Raw genomic sequence first — 20,591 nt, 5'->3', positions numbered from 1 at the left:
CTTGTAAGTCAAGATTGATACAAGTTGAGATAACAACGCAATAAAATAAGACAATAGAAAGAAAGAATGTTCAAGAAGATTTATATTCGTATAGATCCAATTATCCTACATTGAGTATCAATTATTCAATCTTTGAACACACTTAGAAGATATAATTACAAGAAAATCATTAAATAATAACCAAATTTAAAGAAAAAATAATAATTAGTCATTATATTGACTAAATTAGACATCATTTTATAAACTAAAAATTATTGGTATCTAAAATAATAATTTATTAATAAAAAAATTATAATTCATTTGAGAGTTAGAGTCTAAATTGATCTTTAACATTAGCTATCAATGTTTTGACTACTTACTATTATTGTTTCTAAGTTAGTCTCTATTATTCACAATTATATTTTTATTAATAATAAATACTATTTTAGATAGCGATAATTTTTAGTTTATAAATATTGTCTAACTTTAGTCTCAATAATGACCAATTATTTTTTTGTCTCTTGTAACATCACCTTTTAATAGTTATGGAAGCATCACATATTCAATAAACAAGAACAATTAACTTAAAAGAAAACATATAAAGTGTCATTATAGTTATCCAAACCTAACAATAACACCAAACTTTATATACAGTAACTTTCTAAAACCAATAGTAACTATACATAGACTAAGTGTTTTAAAATAGTTTTTAAAAACTCCAAATATACATAAGAACTAATCCAACTATCTATACATAAGTTCCCTCCTTGTCGCACCTGCTCCAGACATCATCCTGTGCTCACACCAATCAGGTGATTATTACAAAAGAGAAACAGAAACAAATATACAAATAAAGTAGAAGGGTAAGCTAACTTTTACAAAGAAACAATCACAATTTAGTTTAACCTTACATAATAATTACATTCTCAATTCAAATCAAAACTTTAACATATTCATATCATTTAGACTTGATCATCCAGATATGTGTATTGAAGTTAGACTATGGCAAGTTTTACACTTATAGTGGTGGAACAACTTGTCCACCCAAGCTACTACACAGGTTACTATGTCTACTACCTATGACCAAAGAATCAAACCATAAACTAGGACTTCCTGCTACTTCTCACCACATAACCCTCATTCTATACTTGAAATGGAATGATTATTGGAGTGTCAGGATAGCTTCCAAGATCGAGTCCCTACTTCAATACAACACACTACTAAACACCACCATAGAGTCTCAACACAAAGTCCATGGAATTACGCCAAACATTAATACCATACCAACAACCAGAATTCATTGTCACGTTATATCATACTTGAAATAGCATCACACACACCACCATATGCATCAGCCATTAACATATACAATATCTACACTAATATGATAAATATGTATAAAACATTCTAAACAAATCAACTTTTGAAAGTACAAAAAACTTAAACGAAAATCCAAAACAAATGTCCAATACTAGATTGATGCCCAACGAGTAAGTCAATCGCCCAACGAATTAAGAGAAACAAAAGCCTAGACTTGCAATAGAGAAATGACGCTCAACGCCACTTCTTACTGCTTAACACCCACCAAACAGATATCACAGCGTTCAGCAGCCCATAGTTTTCCTTTAGCACCCAGAACACAAAGACCTCACTATCTTTGTAGTGCTCAACACCATAGAGTTCAGTAGCTCTCTAACTTCGTGACGCTCAGCGCCACCATGCCCCTCAAATCCATATCAGAACCATCAACTCTGATTCTTGATATGTGAATCAAACCATTTCCAAATGACCAAATTGGTATCGTAATACTTGTAATTGTTTGAAAACATGTTTAAATCTTGGCTTAGATATCAATTTGCTCAAATGGTTAATGACTCAATCCATTATATCAAGCTCACACTCACCATAGTCAAACCACTAACTTAACTTATTTACGCATCATATTTCAACAAGATAAAAAGCTAACTAAGTCTTAAATGACACAAACTTAAATTCGTAATTCCAAATTCACTCAAGAACCAACTATTTTAGAATTTCACTTGCCAAAACCCATATTAATAAACCCTGTTTTTAACCAATATCCTAACTTTTTACTCTTTCATATACCCAACACCCGAAACACCAATTATTTCCTCAATCTTATCAATTCAGACCAGCAAGACCCTTTATAATTAACAAACAACTCCTTCATAACTTACTCATACCAAACCAACATATTTTAAACCCAACAACTCAAGTACTTATACCATATTACAACATTATTTTAGTATAATTCAAATCAATTACACAATTATTCCTAACCATCATAAATTATCTAAAACCAATAACATTCAAGCAAAATTTCATAACAAAAGTTCACCACATCAAACCACCAAATTTCACAACATTTCAAACATCTAACAGAGATTATAAACATAAAAAAAAATTAAAAATATTAGTTAGTTCCTCTTACTTATTAGGAGCTCTAACAACTCTAAAAAACTCAAATAACTTTATTTATACTTTTAGCTTTTAATATTAAAATAACATGGTTTAATTATTTAAAACACGTTATCAACTATTAAGACTTTATTTTTTAGGTTCTTACATCTCTAAATTTTTTGTTAATCTTTAATAACTTTCTTGTAGTGCATAAGTCTATCTCTTCAGAGACAAAAGGATATCAACATAAATCAATTCTTGATCAACCAAGATGATAGACATTGAAACACACTCTAACAAGAAAAATGTTTACGAAACTTCACAACAAAAACAATAACATAAACTTGTAACACTACAAAACCTTCAATCTTTACATCTTGTAAGCACTCTTTGATAACATGTAAATTGCTCAAAATGTCCAAAGTCAATTTGGTTTTGTAAATGTATTCGTTGTATATAAAAGATTGAGACAAAAGACTCTATTTATATAATTTAAAAAACATTGATTTAAAGAAATTTCATATGTATTTAATCAAATAATATCAGTATTTTATTGATTATTTTAACTAAATTTGAAAAATAGTTACAAAGCTTTTGTTCTGATTGATTATGCAATGTATTAATCGATTAATTCTGCTTTGTATTTATTATGAAAAAAAAATGATTATAGAAGATTTTAATTTGTTAATTTTTAAGAGCATTGAAAAAAGACTTAAATTTGTTCTTTGGTTTATTCGTTTAATGATAATAAATTATCTTGTTCTTAAACCTCTTATGAACAATTTAATTGATTTCTTATAAACTTAATTGATTAACAAAGCCTTAAAACCTTTTTCTCACATTTTAAAATTTATTAAAACATTTTTCTTTTAATTGATTTTAGTAATGATTGTATGCTAAATGATGATAACATTGTGAATAACCTGTGTGAAAGGTTCAATCTAATTAAAACTAAAACTCTTTAAATACTTCTTCAAACATGATGAGAACATCTTTACTGTCCATTTTAGTCTTCTCTTTTAAGTCCAATAATTTCCTTTTTTATGATGACCCACTTCACATGCTTGATTCAAACTTAAATGTTGGAGATGATGTTAACTTGACTTTCATTCAGTCTTCAAACAAACAATTACAAATTCGTACATAGAACTCCCTTTGCTATGAAAACTTTCATTTTCTTTATGCTCCCTGCATAACATACAAGGAAAAATTAGCAACAAAAGGACAATTTACGAGTCCAAAAAAAAAATTCATAAAATTTAAACACATCTCCAAGTAAACATACACGAATTCTCCTCCTTCAAACATTATTAAAAAGAAAATATAACAATAATTATTCCAAATTGTATATGCCACAAGAAAAATAATAAGAACAGTATTCAAACAACAGTGAAATAGTGGATTAATACTTCTGATAATAAATTATTCTAGAATAAAAATATTTTCTAAAAGCATGAGTCTGTGTAATAATTGATTAACACCACTTGGAATCGATTATTTCCACGTAACAAAGAAACTCTAGAAATAATTTATTAAGACCATTTATATTGCAAACAAAACTTCTTAGTTAAATTTATGGCAAAAGAAAAACTTCTTTTACAACATTAATTAATTTTAAATTGTAAATATTATTCTTATATGATCAATCAGTTAAAAGATTCATAATGATAATTTTTAAAATAGATACTAGAGGGTAATATGCAAAACTATACTAAAGAATATTTCACATTCTTAATCTTGTTTTTAGAGAAAGGTTTTACATATACACATTCGTAGTATAGTTATCGAAACCCAATCCATTCATTTTAAAATGTTAGGTTAGGTCTGGTCAGCTACTATACTATAATGAATGATTAGTGTGAATGGTTTTGTTTTGAGGATGTGACGCATTTCCCGAATTAAACTTGAAGATAATTTATTCTATGGGAATGCATTTTTTGATATGCATAAGCAAATGCTAAATCATGACATGGCTCCTAACAAAAGTTTGAATATTATTAGTTCACCCATATACCAAAAGTTTGAATATTAGAGAATGAGTAAGAATGCAATTTCATAAACAACTATTTCTAATGAAAATCGATTTCAACAAACATATTTTGACAAATTTTAATTTCCATCTAATCATTTAAATTTTATTAAAATATTAGATGCCGTATTTGAATTAAATATTTACATATTTAGTTTTCATATAAAATATTCATCATCTAAAGCATAATCAAACTAATATAACATTATTTTAATTTAAAAAATATTTTTGTAAACCCTACATATGTAGTTATTATATTAAACATTTATAAGAAAGATTTAAAAATAATAATAAAATAACAACCAAATTTAAAGATAAAAAATAATGAATTACTAATTTATATATTAATTTATAAATTAAATTTTTTTATATCTCTACTATAAATAAAAAAAATATTATTGATTTAAGAATTATAATCTAAATTAGTTTTTAATATTAATTACCAAGGTTTTACCTATCAAAAAATTTTCATTCTAAAATTTTTATTATTTGTAATAATTAATGTTATAATTTTTAATTGTTACATGGAAGATCAGCAGAAAGATTAATTAGGGTTGTTTATAGGGTGAGGACTATAATCCCGAGGTTAACCTAAAGTTAGTATTAATTAATGGTAGGATGGAAGGGTTATTTGTAGATGACGTTTGAAAATAGTTGAAGTTTGGTTTGTGATGAATATATAGCAAGATTTCAATTGTTATTAATTAAGTGAGTAGACCTTAGACCAATAAGCAATCACAATTACGTATAACATGCTGTTGTGGGATCCCATCATCCACTTTTGCTTCACAAAAAAGAAGTATAAAATTCTTTTAAAATCGCACTAATATAAATAAACAAAGTATAAAATTAATTTAAAAATGCACTAATTTCTTGATTTGAAAAAAAAAAAAGAAGAAAAAAGAGTATGTGATAGGTTGATGTAGCAATGGAGATATGGGAGCAACAATAAATGAGGGGTTGAATTTTTGAAGGACATTGTGTAGTGGTAGAGATGAGTTGTTTTTGTAAAGAGATTTTGCCAGAAGACCTTGTCGGTGTAGTGTTTTTTTTTTCTTTTGTAATATTTAATAAATATTGATATTTTTTCATTTTTATTAATAAAATTGTAAATAAAATTGTATCCATGATATTTTTTCATTTTTATTAATAAAAAATGAAACAATAATGATATAATCCAACCGTTATAATAAGTTATGTAGTAACGTTTTTATAATAAAATACAAATTTATTCGGGTACTTTTTTTTATTAGCATTTTTATCAAATTACTCTAACTCTTCTTCGTATTTTATTCATTACACTAATCTCTCTTTAATGACATGTATGGAATCATGAGTTATGAAGTTGTATTGTCATTTACTTAAAAGTGATAAGTAAGATAATAATTGTACATTGTGTAAGTTTTAAATACAAATTATAAGGGTTGAATAAATTGTTTATATATAGTCTTTCGTAATAAAAGTTGAAAGTGATCGATTTTTATTTTCTTTCTGAGAAAAGAACTAAGAAAATGACGGGAATCATATTCTTGATTCTTTTTTCCGTGCAATCATTTTATTTTTGTTTGGTAATTTCTTTTATTTAATTTCTTCTCATTTATTTACGTGCTCAATGTTAATGCAAATTACTTTTTCATTGTCATCTTGAAACTTTGATAATTACTTGTTTGTCTTTTACATTTACCTTTTTGGTTTTGTTTAATTACTTTTGAAGTTTTTTTTTTCAAAAACGTTAGTATTAATTTTGTTCTGGTTTTCTTCTAAATCATACAAGCTTCATTTTATGTTATTTCAGTTTAGTTTTCTTTTTTTATTAAATAAATATATTGAAAAATATTATTTAATTAAAACCTAGAACATTAATACCGTTTGAAACGTTTTATAAGAAGTTAGGAATGGTATTCATGTAATAATAATCGTAAAAGATCGAACATGGTTTCTTAAATTGTGGTTGAAAATAAAATATTATATTTTATTGATGTAATTTTAACGTAAGCATAAATATTTATCATATTCAAATTGAAAATCATTATTAACATTGTTAGTCTAAAAGAAAAAAAACAAACAAAAAAAGTAATAATCTTTGAAAATCATTAACATTGTTAGTCTAAAAGAAAAAAAAACAAACAAAAAAAAATTAATAATCTTTAGAAGGATGGGGAATCTTTATCAATTTTAAAAATTTTAAAGTTGCCTTGGAGAAGTTAAGAACCCATTAAAATGAAGATTAGCTTGTGGAAACATTTATAGGTTGAGACACTTTTTCATTTCAAGATGAAAAATAAATAAATAAATTGCAAATGAAAAGAGAAAATTGTTAATGTGTATCAAATATACCAACAAGTATATTGAGTAGTTAGTAACATAACAAGTGTCGCATCCACATATATTTGACAGAAAATATAATCTTCTAACTAATTTGACTCTAAATAAAGCAGTAAAGAAATTGCATAGAGTATAAAGCAGGATTGATTTATGAAACAAAGTAGTTTTGATAGCAAAGGTGTGTTGCAAAACAGTTTTGAATTGAAAACAATTGACTCCCAGATAATGATTCAAGTTCGACTACACCAATTTGTCCCAATTAATAATATTTTAGGAGTTCTCTTTGAATGTAGCTCTAGGTCCATTTTTGACACCTAGAGTCTAAGATCACCAAATTTCGGCATGATTTTTTGAATGGGTCACTAAATTGAAATAATTTTTTTTATTAAATAAATTAAAGAAAGGATATATATATATATATATATATATATATATATATATATATATATATATATATATATAAATCAATTGACATCTCTCTTAGTTATCTTTTTATTATAAATTTAATTCTTGTTCTCTTTTATTTTATTTTATTTTTTTTATAAGAAAATACATTCTAGAATGTTGTAAAGTACATGTCATGTCTAAAGGACAAACATGTAGAATTTGAAAATGGGTGAAGAATTATACAAGAAAGTGTCTTAGATTTTACTGAAAAAATGTTGTTGCAATTTGGTTTTAACAAGTATGAAGTAGATTTATCCATAGAGAAGTTCTTGGATATGGAAAAATTCTTTAGTATTCTCAATGGGCATTATACTAGCAATTTTCACTATGTCTTTCATCAATACAAACTTGATTTTTAGTTGTTATTGATGTCATGTAAAACAATGTTTGACTATTATGAAATCTTTCGTTAGTTTCTACATTATGATCATATTTTATTGTAGTATATACATTATACACTTATTAACCTAATTATAACTACAGCTCTCTTGTTTAACATGATTATTATGTAGATAAGTGATGATTTTTTTGACATTTAGCATAAATAAAATTGTCAAAAGACTGGAGGAAAAAATACAATGTCATATTTTCAATCTTATAAAAAATTTAAGAATAGCATAACTACAAGTGTTTGACAATTGTCATTGGGGTAATCTTGCGTCAACATGATCAAGCTAAAAGTACTATATTTCAAGAGTCAAAATTTGTGAAGAAAATCTAGATGGTATGAATGTCAAAATCAAATCATTGTTTTTTATCTAATTAGTTTTTGGAAACAAACTTTTCTTAACATAGCGATGACATGTTATATTTTTCATAAGAAAAAGGTAAAAGCATTTTTCATATTGAATGCCTGAACTTCCAAGGCCCTACATAGAACCACCACTTTTAAATTCATTCATCATTCTACAATGCTTGTATGAAGTCATTTTTATCAATAAAAATTAGTTAGTGATCATTTGAGTTAATATATCCATTGTCATGAGTTATCTTATTTTAGAAGGATGTTGTAACAAATTATAATCCTCAAGGTTTATATTTTTTACATTGTAAAAAATATTCTTAAATATTTCGACACAATTTTGAGAAAATTATTTGAAGAGAACAATACACTTGTCCCCCTTTAAGGTAATAGATGGGAGAAGATGGCCTAAAATTTTTTTCTATTCAAAATCATTAGTGGTTGGTGTTGGTAGAAGGGGGATGAACAGAGCATGTAAACAAATTCATACAATACTTGTGCAAACAAAATATTCAACGTAAAGAGTAGAGATAGAGATAATGTATACAAAGAATTTATATATGTTCACCTCCACCTGAGGTTACGTCCAATCTCTTAAGCAATATACTTAAGATATTCCATTAATCAACACATTCATCCTCTTCGGTTTACACGAGTTTCAACCTCTTTAGGTATGCAAGTACAAACCTGTCCAGACTACATCAAATATCAACCTCTTTAGGTATCCTTATTATTCTCCTCTTAAGATTAAGAACTCTCATTTACAATGATTAATAAGAAAGCACCCTCACAGTAGGAGTGCACAATTCAACTCACATGTTACAATTTTACACAATGAAGGATTTATAATATGTAAGATCTCAACCTAATTCACTAATCACTAATGATATGAAATTTTCTTAGCACTTTGATATTTTGAAATAGCTTCGTTAAACTTCACGTATGCGTCCTTTATATAACTGTTGAATTTTTTAGTTGCAAAGAATTCAAATTGCAGTGTCTTCATCATAATCTTCTTGATATGGAATGATTTGATCAATTCTTTAATTTGATTTTTCGCATGAATTTTCAACATCATTCTTCAAGACTTCAATTATGAATCTGTTAATGTTCTTCGGGATTGTTTAATTTAAATGTTCTTCAAGACTTTATTTAAATTATGTTCTTTCCTCAATGTTCACGATTGTTCAGTTAAGAAAACTTTGTGCAATTGGATTATCCATTTGAATTATTAGAGCAATAATAATATCTTAATCAATCAAACAAATCACTTATCAATTGTATGGAACATCTCCTTAATGCTCATATTACTTGACCATTTGATTTCAAAGACTTTCTTCTTATAGGAGGTAAATTATCACACATAATTCTTTGATCATTATAGCTCTTAATTAATTCTCTTCTTCAAATAGTCATATTTATATCAATTCATGTAGTTAATAAGAGATTAAAAAAGTGTAATTAATCCACATATCAAGGTGAGTTTTGACTTGTTATATTTAAAACTAAGTTTTATTATTCAGGTCGTCTAACACTCTTAGTCGTTTAATGGCTTAGTTGTCTTTGGTCGTCTAACCCTTATATTACTTAGGTCATCTAACACCTTATGTCACTTAGTGGTTTAGGTCATCTAGTGACTTGAGTCTTTTAATGCTTTAATATAGTGATTTCCTTTGTTGTAAAATGTCTAACACATTAACTTGTCTACTACTTAGACTCTTCTAATGTTATGGCTTGGTCTTTGCATTTACCAAACTCTACTTATCATATATAATATTTGAATATCAACCATTTAGCACATAAAAGCATAAGTATAGATCATATATTTTAATCTTCAACACATGTTGATCAATCACTAAAACTCATTATATCTATCAGACATTCTTTCTTAGTCATCTAAGGTTGTTTCACTTCTAACCAAAGACTCTCTCGTCTGGTAGAGTGAATGTTTTGTTATCATCAAAAACCTTATCAATTAACAAGGCATTAATCATGGAGGTTATTTGTGTTTTTGAGTTGATCTTGAAGATCCAAAGTCTTTTCAAAGTTTCCATTTTTCAATATGCAAAGAACCAAGAAGCCCAACTTCACATGGGAATAAATTATTATATTTGATCTACACATGAAGTAAATTAGAATTTATTGTTTGTGAGGGGTTCAATTTTAAGAATAAAATGAAGAATATATCAATTGAAAATCCATCAATGAAAATGAAAATAATTAAAAAATAAAAGGAAACATAAAGTCTGAGAAAAGGGAATCCTTAAATACAGAGGAATTGAAAAGATTCAAGCATGCTTTTACTTAGAGTATTTAGAATGAATTAAAATCCATGAGCTAACCTGTCCACCATGGGTTCGTGGCAAATTGAGTTAAAAAAAAGTTTGCAAATTTTCATCTTACCTATGATTAAATTATGTTAAAAACCTCATATTGAAGTTTAAGCATTAAGATGAATATGTTGGATATACTTTTGAGATTATTTAGATTTTATTTGGAATTATGATTTGGTTTTTAGGATAAATAAACTTATTTATTCTTTAAAATGAGAAAAAAACTGATTTTTAAAATAGATTTGGACTTTTTTTATATTTTGGTTACATGTTAAAAAAACCTGCTAGATTGAAGAAGAAAAAAAGTTGTAATCTTTTTTAATTAAGTGAGTTAACCTGTGGCGGGGTAGGAATGAGCTCAAATTTCTTGAGCTTCCTAATAAGTGTGCGGGTTAAATATGTTTTTAGTCCCTAAACTATTGGCCGTTTCTGGTTTTCGTCCCTCTTTCAAAGTAAGGTACAATTTGGTCCTCATTCTTTTCGAAACGTTCGTTTTAGTCCTCGGAATTTTGGTTTTAGTCCTCATTTGTTGCTAAATGAGGACCAAATTTTTGAACAGTGTTTAGTTTTCGAGGACTAAAACGAACGTTTTCAAAAAGAATGAGGACCAAATTGTACCTTACTTTGAAACAGGGACGAAAACCAGAAACGACCAATAGTTTAGGGACTAAAAACATATTTAACCCTAAGTGTGCTGAGTTGGATTGATTTACTAAATAACTAACTTATAGTTGGTAAAGTCAAACCAGACTATTTTGACTACTCTACTTTTACTAATCAAAGAATAAAAGATATATACAAATGAGAAAGGAAATAACATAAAAGTTACATTACAATATATCCTAAAGCCAAATAACAGAATACAACAGTCAAAATGAAATTTATAAGAATGAAACAAATATTATGTAATCATACAATGAAGTTTGTGAATAAACCGTAATGATATTTTTCTTTTACATAATTTATTTTAACTATGATCCATTCAGTGTATATTTTTTTCATATGTATCAATTCAACATAGTCGTTAGTTTTCATTCGTTTGTACCTCTCAACTTAACTTTAGTGAATAACTCTACTTTTGTTAATACTTCAATATCTTAACAACGAGCAGCATGTTGATTTAGTATTTAGTATTCCTGAAATTGAGTCTAAATTATGTTAACATTTTAATAGATGATTATGACTAGGAAAGAAGACAAAGAAGTGGTCAATTTCAAAATGCCAAAACACTTTCAAAATCTTTATGTAACCTTATAAGCTTTGTAAAATAATACTATTATGTTCTTATAGCAAACTTTTATTTGTTTAGCTAGGAGTGACTATTCTCTAAAAGAAAAAGTGTGCTAACTAGAAGTGACAACTATCCAAACAATTACATTTCAAACAATACTCAATGGATTAATCAGAAGTGATTAAGATCCAAAAGATATTTAGCTTTAAACAAAGAGTAATGAGTGTTTAAATAATACTCATGCAAAAGTAGTTATATTTCAAATATTATTCAATTTATAACTTGAAAAAAAAAATACACCTTTAGTAACTTTCAAACAGATGCTAATAAACAATTCAAATATCATTCAACTCAAAGTAATTTAAACATAGAGCAAGGGGTTTTATATATAAAGGGTTTTGCTCGAAATCAATATGGTACTAGAAACTTTAAACATGAGATGTTTAAATCAATGTAGCCAAAAACTTTAAACATGGGATGCTTAAATCAATGTGACCAAATAAATGTTGTTGAATTGTTATACAGAGACACAAAATAATAAATAAGTTTTTTTTAGCTTCTAAATCAATTTTGACATAATTAAATATTGATCAAATTTTGCCTATAAAATTAATGTCTTGATGTTGTTAACTCTTCTCCTAACCCAAAAAAAGTGTATATATATATGTGTATATATATATATATATATATATATATATATATATATATATATATATATATATATATATATATATATGATAAATAAATGAATAAACATAAATGAAAATTGTTTATTTTTTTTAACTTTTGTTGTGTAATTTTTTAATTAAGAACGATATTATAGTGTTACATCTTGATTTGAAGTGACAGACTTTTTTTTTAAGAATGTTATGTTTGATTATAAATATAAAATTATGAATTTTTTGTTTTTATTCGTGAATATGTATTTAACATTTTTAATGATTTGATTAGTTCGAAAAGAAATTCTATCTTTATTGAAAAAAGATATCATAAAGATAAAGACATACAAATAACAACATATAAAAAATAAGTTAATTAGAATTCAAAATATTGAAGTTATTTTTACCTTTATGGGAGTTTAAAATCGTAAGAAATTAATGAATGTTATAAGCCCCTCAAAAAGTTAATTAAAATATTATTTTATCATATACGAAGATATTTTAAAAAACAACTTGTGCATCAGTCTAAACATGGAAGTATACTCTTTATTTTTAAATAATCCCAGTGTAACATTTTTTAGGAAGTGAACTCAGGAATCTCATTGACCTAGCGTAATTATACAAGCGGACTACAATTCTTTTATTTTTCTTCTTTATTTTATTCTTTTTAACATATGCCTTGGTCAAATACTTTTGAGTTAACCCAGGATAATTGGATAAATAATTGATCTAATACAATAAATAGTGACATTTTTAGTATGATAAAATATTACAATGTTAATACAGTAATATATGTAATTTACAAATAAAAAATATAACGAAATTTTTTAATGTTAATTTTTCTTTAATAAATATATATCATTATAATTATAAATCAAACATGTATTCAATTATCTTTATAATTAAAACATAAGATAAAACTGATTTAATTAAAGCTTATATATTAAAACTATAATTATACTAAAAATAAAATATTTCGATATTTATATCTCATATAATAAATATTTACTATTACCTATTTGAGATATAAATATCATTTAAATTATTTTTATCAAATAAATTTTATACGTATAATTATATGGTCATATCTACCTAATGAACCACATTATTTTCTAATGGTCAATTAAACTGTCACTTCAATCAAAGATTAACTAATGATTATTAGCTTAGAGCAAAATAAAATTACCAACAATTTGATGGAAAAGTTCACCCAAAAAATTATAAATACAAATTTAGAATAAGAAAGTAAAATATATATTAATTGCTATATCTACTCTGATTTTGACATTGAAATAGATAATTCTTCAATTTGATCTAACGGTTTCATTTTTGTTGCGAGATAAAAGACACAAGTCCCAACTTGAAAGATAAGTTTGACTGGAAAACTTGTCCCAAATTTCAATTACTAAGACATCAGTTTAATTTTTGGTTTTCCACTCCCTCAAATACTTTTCCAATAGATTAAATATGTTTTTCTACAAAACTATTATAAAAAATTATCATGACTAACAAACTATACAACAAATGTTTTTCACATGTACATAATAAATTAAAATATAACTTTCATATGTCATTTATTGAAAAGGGTATTTTATATAATTTTTATAAAATACAAAAATAAAATATTTTATAATTTAATTTAAAAACTAAAACATAATTTTTGTTTTATAATAATTTGGGCCGAAAAACAATGTATAATCTTTAACACAAATATAAATACATTATATAAGTGACTTGACAACAAAACTTTGAGAACTGCCCAAAACTCTATTCAAATACATGTGCCTAAACTTTTTTCTAAGTATTAAAACTTGGATGATCTTATTATAGTAGCCAAAACACTTACCAAGTTATATGTTAAACATAAGTCACTATAGAAAGATAGACATTTGAAGATAAGTTTATCTAAGAAAAGAAAAATATTGTCAATGATTAGAATACCCTTTAGTACAATTTCTCAAATATTAGAAAAAAAATGTTTTGTTTTACATACAACCCACTTTTAGAGATATTTGAATTATTAAAAAAAATATAAGTTTTATATATATAAAGAAAAAGAGTGATAGAAAAATGAAATAGTAAATATAAAGTATGTGTAAAAATTTATTGAGTGTAAAAATAATTGTATCCATGTTAAAATAGCCTTGGTGAGATGTTAATTACTTGTGCTGGTTGACAAAGCATTGGCAGATACTACAGCTAAGCCACCCCATACTGTGTCAGTGATGAACCCTTCTAACTGTGCCAACAAGTGCCGCTTTGTAAGCTGAGCCATGTATCACTACACACATCCAAGCCCAATGGTCCCAATTCTTGCATCTCACCCTTTCTTCAATCATTAAAATAGGATCTCAGTTTTTGTTTTCTTTTCTTTTTCCATCTACAGTGAACTCCATCATCTCTACTCTATCCTACTATCATCAATATAACAAAATTGAACTCTAAGTTACCAAGAAAAACAACTTGTAAAACTGAAAAAGTTGTCTTTTTTTCACTTAGCAGCATTATAGTTACCAAGCTAGCAGCACCTTTTCACAAGTTATATCTGCCGTTATGATCAGTAAATTGCATAGTTTGGTCCAACCCCATCACCCTTTTGAATTATTATTATTATTATTGCTACTACTATTATGATATTTGATACTGAGTATATAAAGATTAAAGAGTGAGAAGGATTTAATAACACACAACTTGTGTGGCCAGTGGGAGAAGGAAACTAGAGATAGATGGGTGGTCAGGTTTTATGGTAGGTGACTAAACAACCACCTTCAGCTCACATGCCTTCTTTATGTTTATAATAAAAACTTTGCCTTTTTATCTCTTCATGTCATGTGTTATGATGTTCAGTATCTATCCCAAATTTTCAACACCTCATTCATTTCTCTTTGATGCAAAGATAGATAATTACCACCAAAATGTCACTTTTGGAATTTCACACAACAATTTATATTATTCATACAAGGCCAGGGTGGAAGCTGTGTGAAAACAACACAAGGAGTGAGAGTCTGTTACAAATTCCTCAAGTTTGAAGGATGGCCAAAATCATGAACCTAAAATTTGCAGCAAGGAACTTATTCCTTGAAGTATGAACAAAGTAACCAACAAATATCACCCCACCAAAAAAATATAGAAAATAAAAAGAGAAAAGGATGAAAAGTTCCTTATGAAGTACTTGAAGAATAACAGAAATACCTCAAAGAAGATATGAATCCCGAAAAGAATTAATGAAATAAGTGCATAAGCTTTTTTCTATACAGTTTGGAATCTTCACTCTGAAGTTGAACTGAGATTTGAAACCTGTGCTGGAATGAACTTTGATAGGTTTAGTTTAGTTAGAAATGAGGCCTATCAGTGCCTCTTGCTTGTGGCTGCTGCCTCCTACTACCCACCAAGGTTTGTAAGGCTCAGCATGGCCATGGCTGTTACCTTCTTCCTCTGTAGAAGCAGGAAGATTAAGATCAAAAAAGTCCCTAATTTCTGGGTCTTCTCTCCCAAGTACAACTCTTTGACTTTGACAGTTTCTAGCAATATCAGACCCATTAGGCAAGTGATGAGATCTCTTGTGACCACCCAAGGCTTGTCCAGATGGAAAAACCTTGAGGCAAATTGGGCACTCATGAACTTTCCCCTTTTTCAAATCTCTCTCTCTCTCTTCCTCATTGTCAAAACCAGTAGTAGTAGTAGTAGTAGTAACAGTAACCATTTCATGTTCTTCCACATATTCCTTCTTCAGGAGCTTACTTTCTGTTGTTGGATCAGGGGAGAGGTCTGCTTCCAAGTCAGTGCTGTTTTCACTGCTCTCATTTCTTGAAGCAAAGCATCCCTTGATCTTCTTGTGACTAGCTCTGTGACCTCCGAGTGCTTGGTATGAGTGGAAGATTTTCTTGCAAGTAGCACACTCAAATTTTCCTCTCTTGTTTGAGATTTTGCTCAATTCAACTTCTGGGGACTTGTTCTTCACCCAACTCTTTGAAGAACTAGCCTTCAATTCAGAATCCAAATACTTTGCCTTGATTGAAGTGTACTTATTATTTCTATTATCATCTATTCCATTGTCCTCAAATGCAGAATCAGTATCAAGCTCGGCCTTCTTATCAAGTTCTGAGCTTATTTTTCCTTTGGAGTTGAGATATGAAGCATCCAAATTGCCAAAATCCCACTTCATATCCTTTGGTTTGGTAACCTTATTTTCAGAATCATTGGAGACAACCCTCTTGCCTTCAGCCTTGGAATCTAAATTGGTTGGAACCAAAGGAGATTCAAAATGAAATGAGTTCACAGAACTGAGACCACACCAAGGACTAACATCCCTGCTAAGCATCATCAAACTCATGGCAACCTCTTCCTGCTCCTGCTCTGCCTCAGAAACAAAGGACACAGAAGAAGTTGATGGAGCCACGTACCTTGTCCTTCTCCTCCTGGATCTTCTCCTACGGTTTGGAGCAGTGGCTTCATTGTCGGAGTGGCTATCATCCGACACCATCTTCTGGCTAGCATTGGTATTTTCTGTCCACGAATCTTGATCCTCCATCAAGCTGCTGTTGTTCTGGGATACTCTCTCGGAGTGGCACTTCATGTGACCAAACAGAGCTTTCCAAGAGTGAAAGCCTTTGCCACACTCCTTGCACAACTTGTCCAACACCAACAAAGTGTCATCAACGGAATTCGTGAACCTCCAAGTCTTCTTCGGGTTCTCTCTGAGACCATACCCTCCATTGCTAGTTCCCCCTTCAGAACCCATTATTCCCGTCTCTCTATCTCTATCTCTATCTCCACCATTGTTGTTGTTGAAAGACGAAACTTTCTCTGTCTCGGATGAAACATTGGTGACGTGTGACCTCATGTGACCTCCTAAGGATCTCCCACAAGGGAAGCTCTTGCTGCAGAACTTGCACGAGTGCTTCACTTCTTGATCTTCTTCCATTGGATTTTCAAGAAACCGAACACACACACACGCAGGGATCAGCAAACAAAGGCAAACCAACTCACTTCTTGATCATCAACACAAGAGGAGAGGATCACAGCGAGAAATAGCAAGACCCCAGATCAGCATAGTATCTTGGAAGCGGTGGGAGAGAAGAACAAGAGAAACCCCATGTCTGGTTTCACGAAAAAATTGAAAGGTGAGTGCAAGATCTAACTCAGAAAAAGAGGAAAACAAAAGGGACAAGAGAACGTGGTGTAGTATGGTAAACTATATAAACTAGAAAGCTTCTTGAGAATACTAGCACCAGCAGTAGTAGCTCGTGTCCTTTGGGAAGTTGAATTTTGAAGAAAAAATCAAACTTTGAAGAGATGGAGAGGAGTTGTGCGTGTTACCTTTGTTGCTAATGATAGCGATGATGGATGAGGAAGCCAAGGGAGAAAAGAACAAACAAGAGTGAGTGAGTGAGTGAGCGTTTGTTTCTCCAATTCTCTCTCTAAACTTCACTATATTAGGAGGAGAAATCCATGCATGGAAGCAAAGATTAAAAAACAAAAAAAAAAGGAAAAAAAGAGAGAGAGAGAGAGAGAGAGAGAGAAAGGGTGGTAAAGGGAGAGGGACAGCACGTGTACTCAACTGAGGATCTTACGCCACCCCTTCATCCAACGGCCTCAGATTCCTCCACGTCAGCAACCAATTGGCTCAGGAACCTGCTCAAACTAACTGCATTTCCAACTATTCCTTCCTTTGTCTTGCCATTAAGGAAATGCTTCTTTTCTTTCTTCTCTATATATGTACTAATGCTAAAAACACTTCAAGTGAAAGAAGTGAAAGGTTCTTCTCTCTGACCGTTATTCTTCTGGACTTTCTATTACTCTGATGTTTTCTTATTTGTCGGATTTACAACAGATTTTTCATGTGGGTCCTCCATCTAATTCCATTCAACATGCATAATACATTAATAAACCAAGTGTTAGAAAGTGTAGGGTAAACCTTCCTCTTCTGACACAAGTCTGTCAAATGCCACTGTTTTCTTGATTCTCCACTGGGATTGAGTAAGGCATATTTCAAGGCCAATTTGGTAAAGCAAAATTTGGATTGGTGGGTCATAATCAAGTGGGGTTGTCTGATATTTTATTTTATGACTTCTTGTTCATAAATATAACGTTCATTTTATGGTTGCACCTATAGCTGAACTGAGCCATGCCACCAAAACATAAGCCAGGTACAAGGTGAGCTGGTTAAGTAATGCAGCTGAAATCTGGCACATTTATTTGAGTCCAAGAGTGTTGTGTCTTTCATCTTTTTCTTTTTATCTTTCAATGCCCTTTTGGAATTGTCTATGTAAAAACATTGTAAATGCCTAAGGGTCAATTTATAAAGCTAAATTTTCCAAAATTGGATATTGGATGCTGACAAGAATATGGAGATGTTATCCATTAGAGGAGTGTTAATGGCTCCTAGTTAAGCCAGTTGGGCACTTTGATCCCTTTTGGTCACCCTCAAGTATATATATATATATATATATATATATATATAGTCCTAAGCAACTTTAAACTTGTACCTATTTTGCTGTTTCAAAAGCTTTTTAACTGCTTGCAAACAACATTGCTGTGATGTTTTTGTCTTCTGGTGCATTGTAAAGGTGTTGTAGTTTATTACAATGATGAAACTTATAAAGCAGATATGTTTCCTTCGAGCTTAAATCAGTGCAGAAAGCAAAGTAATTTACTAATTCTGAGCCGAATTTTGTTAAATCCAATGATGTTCATCTGGTTCTTCTCTTGTTTTCTTTCACCCTTAGATTCTTCCTAATAAATAGAATTTACCCTTAGGTTATCTTCAATGTAAAAGTCACACCCACTGAAATTAAATTTCAAGTTTTACTGTGGTAAGTTAATTCTGATCATTGTTTTAATTAAGGTTCTTTGATGAGGGAAAAAAAAACATTATCTGATGACAATGTAAAATATGGTTGAATCACATACTACACTCTTATTATGATAAGCTATTATTTCTACAATAACTTGATATTAAGAACATACTAATAATTAATTTATGATCACTAATTTATAACTTGCTCGTGTACCCTTTGAAGATACTTAAAAGACATTTGTCTATAAAAAATCACCATTGTTGAGAATTAGTCTTCTCTTGATTGGAATAGATTTTGTTTAATACGTTGATAAAAGACATTATAAATCATACGATTAATATGATATTTTAAACTGATAAATAATTTTGCTAATACCATATGATATGATTAGTTTAATGAATATTTTAGTGGTAGTGACAAATTAGCATGATGCATATATATTCCAGTGTAACACATTGACTAGTTCCAAGAGAGAAAGTTGAGGAAATAGATACAAAAATTGGGAGAAGAACTTTGTTAGAAGATAAGTTAATTAAAGGTATCTTCTTGTTAAATGAGTGCAAGCTGTCCAGCGTTGAGCTGAAGAAGTGCTTCTTTGATTAATGGCTTCATGTACTTACTAACTAAAACAAAAGGGCAAAGAAAACTCCAGAGAAGCCATGGTGCCGGCCTTTTTTAATTTTTTTAGAAGAGCTAGAAAATTGTTTTTTTAATTAGAATTTTAATCAAATTCAATTATGTTCCAATAGTTGAATAGGATAAAATGAAAAGAATTTTCATTGTGAAAAAACAAGACAATATCAGAAGTAGTGTTAACAGTATTGACCCCAAAATCCGATAATAAATAAATATATATATAATATTTAAAGAATTATAACGTTATAAATATCTTTTTAATCTTATTTGCTTGCTTCACTCCTAGTGACACGGTATATTTCATATTTGATAACATATGTAGTTTCATAATATATAAAGAGGTCAACTAATAATTTAAATAATTTTCATTTTAAGCATGATATGTATATATCATTTTACTCGCACATGTTCTCGTGTTACGTAATTATCACCGAGTTATTCTAAAGTTACATGAATTTTTACATTTATTTGAAATGTAAGGAATTGCTGTAAATAGGAAATGAAGCCCTTGTTATATAACACTGTTTAATAAGAGATTACATAATTTAGAGAATTTTAGAGTTTGAAAATAAAAGTAAAAACAATAATTATAATAACATAAGGATAGAGAATTGGTGCTAGTTGATTTTTAGTATTACTTTGAAATCAAAGTAATTACGTTTTGTCACACCTCGTAAATACGCACCCAAAATCCCTCCTGTCAGGATCATTTAAAACGCACCCAAAGCTCTCTGAACGGACGTCAGGTGTCAAGAAACGAGGATCCTAAAATTAGATAATGGAATGCAGGTGTCAGCGGAAGAGCGGACGTTCGTTTGAAACAAAAATTGATTTTTCTAAAATCCGCGTCACTCTCTTCTGCATGCACCCTCTTCCCCAAACTCTGAAATTTTCACTTTCTCTTCCTTCTCTCTAAAACGTTTCCCTTCTCTCTACAAATTCTCACCCTCCTCTTCTCCGATCAACCCTCAGGCACCCATTCTACTCTT

The 20,591-nt window shown here is 29.0% G+C and overlaps 1 protein-coding gene across 1 annotated transcript; it reads right to left on the bottom strand.

Annotated features, from left to right (window-relative positions):
* Nucleotides 1–15,371: 15,371 nt before the first annotated feature.
* Nucleotides 15,372–17,830, bottom strand: LOC124822070 (uncharacterized). The gene is made up of 2 exons (XM_047294034.2): nucleotides 17,486–17,830; nucleotides 15,372–17,265 (listed from the first exon to the last, which is right to left on the bottom strand). The coding sequence occupies exon 2, from the start codon at nucleotides 17,088–17,090 to the stop codon at nucleotides 15,495–15,497; it is 1,596 nt and encodes a 531-aa protein (XP_047149990.1). The 5' UTR covers nucleotides 17,091–17,265; nucleotides 17,486–17,830; the 3' UTR covers nucleotides 15,372–15,494.
* Between the last annotated feature and the right edge of the window lie 2,761 nt (nucleotides 17,831–20,591).

The sequence above is a fragment of the Vigna umbellata genome, chromosome 2 (genome assembly GCF_029865625.1).
Source record: "Vigna umbellata cultivar VRB3 chromosome 2, Vumbellata_1.0, whole genome shotgun sequence".
Lineage (NCBI taxonomy): Eukaryota > Viridiplantae > Streptophyta > Magnoliopsida > Fabales > Fabaceae > Vigna > Vigna umbellata.
This window is presented reverse-complemented; position numbering and strand designations above follow the sequence as displayed.